This window comes from Leiobunum rupestre, chromosome 1 (assembly GCF_980474605.1).
Source record: "Leiobunum rupestre chromosome 1, qqLeiRupe1.1.hap1, whole genome shotgun sequence".
In the NCBI taxonomy this organism is placed as follows: domain Eukaryota; kingdom Metazoa; phylum Arthropoda; class Arachnida; order Opiliones; family Sclerosomatidae; genus Leiobunum; species Leiobunum rupestre.
This window is the reverse complement of record NC_143384.1, coordinates 72,790,054-72,795,571: the sequence shown is the minus strand read 5'-3', so window position 1 is coordinate 72,795,571 and position 5,518 is coordinate 72,790,054. Positions and strand designations below refer to the sequence as shown.

Here is a 5,518-nt window from a genome sequence, read left to right as displayed (position 1 = left end):
CATTCGAAAACGCTCAAATTAACCGATTTCAAAATGACGTTTTTGCGCGTGACAATACCTTTACAGTTTACATTGTGAGGTCTAGAAGACCTTTTTACCTGCTTTTATACTCTAACAGAGGGGTATTTTCACGCCCAAAATGAATATTAAGATCCCCAAATTGCTTATATCTAGCCCTCATTACTTCGTGAGACGACGTAGCAGACGACAAAAAGTGAAGATTAATTTTTAGTTTCGTTTTGGAAATAAATGCAGAATATTGTATTCTGCATTTTTTATTTGATATAAATAGTATTAAAATTTTCAATATTTCTAATTCATTTCTCAATATTTTCCGGTTGTTAAAACCGGTTTAAACCAGTCTGGCTGTTTCTTGCCAACCCTTATTAGAAGCTCACGCAAAACTAGATTTTCGTCTGCTAAACAAAATAAAAAAATAAGAAATTGCCTGCTTTGCAATCCAAAATTTTTTTAACTTCTCGTGTTGGCCGCTCTAAATTGAAAGGACTAATTGTGGAAAAGGTTATCTGGAGTTAAGGTTTTCTATAAGTTCAGTTTCATATTTTACATTAATATTTACACTCACTAGGAACGGACTATAAAGCTTTAGTTTCATATTTAGTTATTTTTTCGATTTGTAGGGACTACAGCGCTTTCCTAAACAGCTTTTGTTTAATCAGCATTTTCCAAAACAGCGTTTTTCAAATCAGCGTTTTGTCAAAATAGCGCTTTGTCATAACAGCGTTTCTTTATACAGCGTTTCCCAAAACAACAAATTGTTCAAACGGCGCTTTGTCATAGCGGCGGTTCTCAAAACCGTATTTTGTCGAAACAGCGTTTCCCAAAACGGCGCTGCTTTCTATAGCACTAATAATATAGGCCTATTGTAATACATATTTTTCTAGAATTTCGGCAAATTTCATAACCTAATGGTTTCTGCCGATAGTTAGTATTGCAAACTTACCTAACCTAACCTAACCTAACCTTACCCCTGAAGTTCATATGTATGTTATACATTTTCCATCGTCAATTCATATAAATTTTAAGAAACCGCTGTCTTGACCAAAACCGCTGTTTCGAAATCGCTAATTTGAGAAACGCTATATTCAGAAACGCTGTTTTAACAAAGCGCCGTTGCAAAAAAATGCTGTTTTGAAAAACGCTATTTTAACAAATGCTATTTTAGTCAAGCGCTCTATTCCCTACATACCCTTTTTACCAATCACTTCCAAAACACTTGTGAAAATATCCATTCAATGTGGAAAATCGTATTACACGGTTTCTGAAGATTATTTCTGGTAAGGTCTAAAATTCTAAAAAAAAAATGGTTTTAAAATTTTGGATACGTGAGATATCGGAAAAATAATATTTGAAATTTGTTATTGACGAGAGCTACAAACTTAGACACTCAATAGTTTTGATCAATTTTTGAGCTAATACGCGAACTGGGGAACTTGTAGGAGTGTAGATTGTATAAATGTTCCCCATTCACGTTTTAGAAGGATGACCTAACATCGTTATTGTCCTGAACAGGTTTTATCGAAATGATTTTGTAATTCTGTAGATTACGCTAATTTTGAGTTTTTTTTTCCCAGAACATTCAACTTATAATATGAAAATGTTCATTTAATTCGTTGATAAAATTTAATATTTATTGAATATTATCAATACAAAATAATATTCAATGATTCTCTACAGTTTAATACATGTTGATGTCAAAAATTCTATCAATTTTAATGAAAATTCTATATCCTACATTATAATGATCCTTATCAGTATCGATTTGCCATGTTGGAAAAATAGGTATTGTTGCTGAGACTTCGTAGAATTTTGAAGCGCCTCAATCTAGGTATGGATCAGCTAGGCTAATAGCCTTTGCAACACCCTATGCCCAAGTCATCTAGCGACTTATGTCTTTAATCAGGTGGCCGGGTTACAATGCGTAGGAGGGTATTGGCAAGCCCTTCATGATACGCGAGCCCACAACTCCCTACACTAACTATTACCGTTAACCTCAACAAGTTATACTTAACTAAATCCACCTAGAAAATCCGGCTTAAATATAACTGAATAAATGCGGTGAAAACTAACTGAAAATTACCAAAATTTAAATATTACTTGTAAAAACCAAACCAATATAAGAAAAATTAATTAAATAAAATTATTAGTACTTTCTTGACCTTAATAGTTAGTTGGAAAAAAAAATTTAACAGATTTTTATCAGTCCTACAAGCCGTGCCTCAAATTAGAAATAGACATATTATATCCGGATAAATACAATAAAATCCGGATAAATATAATAAAATCCGAAAAAATACTATAAAATCCGGATAAATACTATAAAATCCGGATAAATACTATAAAATCCGGATAAAAATAATAAAATCCGGATAATTACTATAAAATCTGGATAAATATAATAAAATCCGAATAAATATAATAAAATCCGGATAAATATAATAAAATCCGGATAAATAATATAAAATCTGGAAATATACTATAATATCCGGAAAATACTATAAAATCCGGATAAGTGCAATAAAATCCGGATAAAAGCAATCAAATCCGGATAAATACTGTAATATCCGGATAAATACTATAAAATCCGGATAAATACTTTTTAAATAAACATATTTTAGTCATGAAGTATCTTGTCATTTTTATGTAAATAATTTTTAATATTAGATGATCATACATTAACTGTTGCAGAATAATTAAAGTCCGTAACTAAAGAAAAATGATCTGAAGAATATTGAAACGATGGTATCTCAATAGCGTCACTGCCGGGGAAGTCCAAAACCTTTCGCACCACCAATGAGTTCTTCGTATAGAAAATGTAATCGATAGCGTGACTCTCTTGGTCCACTTTCCGGACGTGTCTCGTGGTTCTGGGAGGCTCCAAATTGGCGTCTACCAAATCGCCGCCTGTTGAGTTGGCATTGCTGCCCGAATATCCTTCGGCAGCGTACGAACTACCCAATTGCAGATCCTGGTCGGATAATACGGCGTGGTACATGGGCTCTCGTGGTTCCGCGTTGAAGTCCCCAGTTAACACTAGAGGACATTTTTCTGGTATCTGCTCGCGAATCCACTTCAGAAGGTCTGTGCCTTGTGACCACACCAATTTGTTGTACTTGATGAGCTGTTGGCCAGAAAAATTTCTTAACATCTAGGTTTATAAATGTCAATTTATTAAATTTACAAGGTACCCGAGGTGTTTATGGCCAATTTTGTTCCAAGTCGGACGTAATATAGAACTATATGAGATATGAAATTTCCCAAAAGGAGACGTTGCACTACCCATTCGATTTGCCATGGCAACCGAAAATGTTTTTGACCACTTAAAACAAAAATAAGATTGTTTCCTTATTTTACCCAAAAATTGTTACAATTTTACCCCAATTTACTCAAACTTTACGAAATTTACTTAAATGTGGTCCAAATTACCCATTTCGTGATTTTAAATTTAAAAAAAAAATCGTACAGGGTACCCTGGGAAACCGAGAAAATGCCATGCTTTTTTAAATAGAGATTTTTTTGTTTTAAGTGGTCAAAAATATTCTCGGTTGCCATGACAAATTGAATGGGTAGTGCAAAGTCTCATTTTGGGAAATTTCATATCTCATGTAGGTGGTCTACATTACGCCCGACTTGGAACAAAATCGGCAATAAACAACTCGGGTACTCTCCTTGTTGTATATTACCTTCGCCACAAAGATTGTGGTTCCTTTTAAGAATAGCCATGAGAGCCACTTGGTTGGTCTTACATCCATTCACTTCGAGGATTCTTTCCTTAATCGTCAATGGACTCCAGAATTCTTCATTCCAGAAGATGGCGCACCCATCTGGTCCGTTATTTTCTTCGTACTTTAAACACGGAGAATCGGGTTTGGCCAGGAACACGCCCTTGAACCCTAAACTTCCCAAGGTTGTTTTGAAGAATTTATAATGGTCCACTTCTTGCAAGCACAAGATATCGGGCTGCACTGTCACTATCTCCTCCAGAATGCGCCATCGACGTTGGTTCCATCGCAGAACGTCTTTTGGACAAGAAGGGAAGGCATCTTTGCTTAATGCTGTAAGAAAATATTACTGTCAACCGGAATTCATATTGATTACTAGGAATGATCATCGAAGCGTGATGTGGGCAGGCTCATTTCTTTTATGTCTCGCCCTCAGAGTTATATCACCATACGCGATACGGCAGTTTAAGCATTCCAAGTAGAGGTATGGATTCCTATACCTTAAGGAGAGGAAAGAGTTCTAAACCTTCTTATTGGAAGATTCTCAAACCATGATAGTAGATAAATACTAGATAAACATGAGTTCCTGACATCTAGGAGCAACAAACACAGCACCCCAGACAAGGAGAATGCAAACCGTCAAAAGGCGTGTATTTTCTTGCGTACAGTTTTCATTGGTTAGACGCTAAGTCTATTAATAGGGAGATTATCCAATTCTTAATCATTTTACAGAGATAATAACCAGCTAGGCTAATACCCAAGACACCACCTTAGGTCCAAATCAGCTAGCGAATTTGCGCAGGAGGGTGGTTCAAAGTGATAATTGGAGATTTAAAAGTCTTCGATTTCGATTAAATTACTAATCCGATGTCACTTCCCTCTAGGAGCAACAAACGCAGCAGCCCATGCAAGGAGAACGCAACCCTTTAAAAGTCGTGCATTTTCTTGGCTACATTTTTCATTGGTTATAGACGCTTTAGCGCCTGCTGGCGTCGGAAGGGGAAAATTCGGAAATTGTCTCCCCCCCCCCCCCCCCGCCCGTAAAACATTCAGCGTAAAGGCTCGTCCAATGAAATTTGTACACAACCCCGCGTTAGCGTGTTTAAAGGCTAGCTGCGTTCTCCTTGTGTTTGTGGCTCCTAGCTGACACAGACCAGTGAAGACTGTATTTTTTAAAGTTAAGTAGAATTACTATATCGAGATGATCCCTGGTCACCATGGTCAAATTTAAACGCTTACCGTCAGCCAAGACATTCCATTGCAAGACTCTGAAAGCGAATCCGCTCGCAACTGGAGACGCGTCGATAACGTGTCCAAGACCAATTAGTTTCCACGTGCTCGAATCCATTGTCAACGGACTTGCGTAAAACTTTCTCTCTAATAATGGCGGCCACGCGTACAGCTCCAAGTGACATCGCTTTAAGACTTGGTCCCACGTTGTTGATGCCGGAAACACCAAGTTCTCGTCCACTTTGTCTGAATCCATTTTGAAACTTACCTAATTTCGCTTGTTAATTTAATGGCCTAGTATTTCTTCTGCCTGTTTTCCTTTAAGTTTACTTCCCGCCGCGCAAATATCCTGGTGGTAGGCCCACGTGTTCCGCTTTTGACCTACCACCAGGATATTTGCGCGGCGGGAAGTAAACTTAAAGGAAAACAGGCAGAAGAAATACTAGGCCTTTAACGAAGAAACACTAAGAGACTAATTGTAAATATTTGAATAAACTGGTTAATAAATGGAAGGACACCGGAAAAGTCCTTTAAGTTTTTAACCT

The 5,518-nt window shown here is 36.7% G+C and overlaps 1 protein-coding gene and 1 long non-coding RNA gene across 2 annotated transcripts; both read right to left on the bottom strand.

The window, feature by feature from the left end:
* Window positions 1–2,949: 2,949 nt before the first annotated feature.
* On the bottom strand, window positions 2,950–3,763 carry LOC149966325 (uncharacterized). Its single transcript, XR_016480293.1, has 2 exons — window positions 3,705–3,763; window positions 2,950–3,142 (listed from the first exon to the last, which is right to left on the bottom strand). It is a non-coding gene; the product is annotated as an uncharacterized LOC149966325 (long non-coding RNA).
* Window positions 3,764–3,773: 10 nt separating this feature from the next.
* Window positions 3,774–5,229, bottom strand: LOC149966324 (nocturnin-like). The gene is made up of 3 exons (XM_090167524.1): window positions 4,983–5,229; window positions 3,842–4,076; window positions 3,774–3,792 (listed from the first exon to the last, which is right to left on the bottom strand). Exons 1-3 carry the CDS (start codon window positions 5,227–5,229, stop codon window positions 3,774–3,776), a joined length of 501 nt encoding a protein of 166 aa, XP_090023650.1.
* Between the last annotated feature and the right edge of the window lie 289 nt (window positions 5,230–5,518).

Excerpts from the sequence above, each read along its gene's own strand:
- LOC149966324 (XM_090167524.1), bottom strand. The coding sequence starts at position 5,229 with ATGGATTCAGACAAAGTGGACGAGAACTTGGTGTTTCCGGCATCAACA. Across the intron at positions 4,077-4,982 it reads ATGGAATGTCTTGGCTGACG|CATTAAGCAAAGATGCCTTC; the intron begins GTAAGCGTTTAA and ends ATTTTCTTACAG.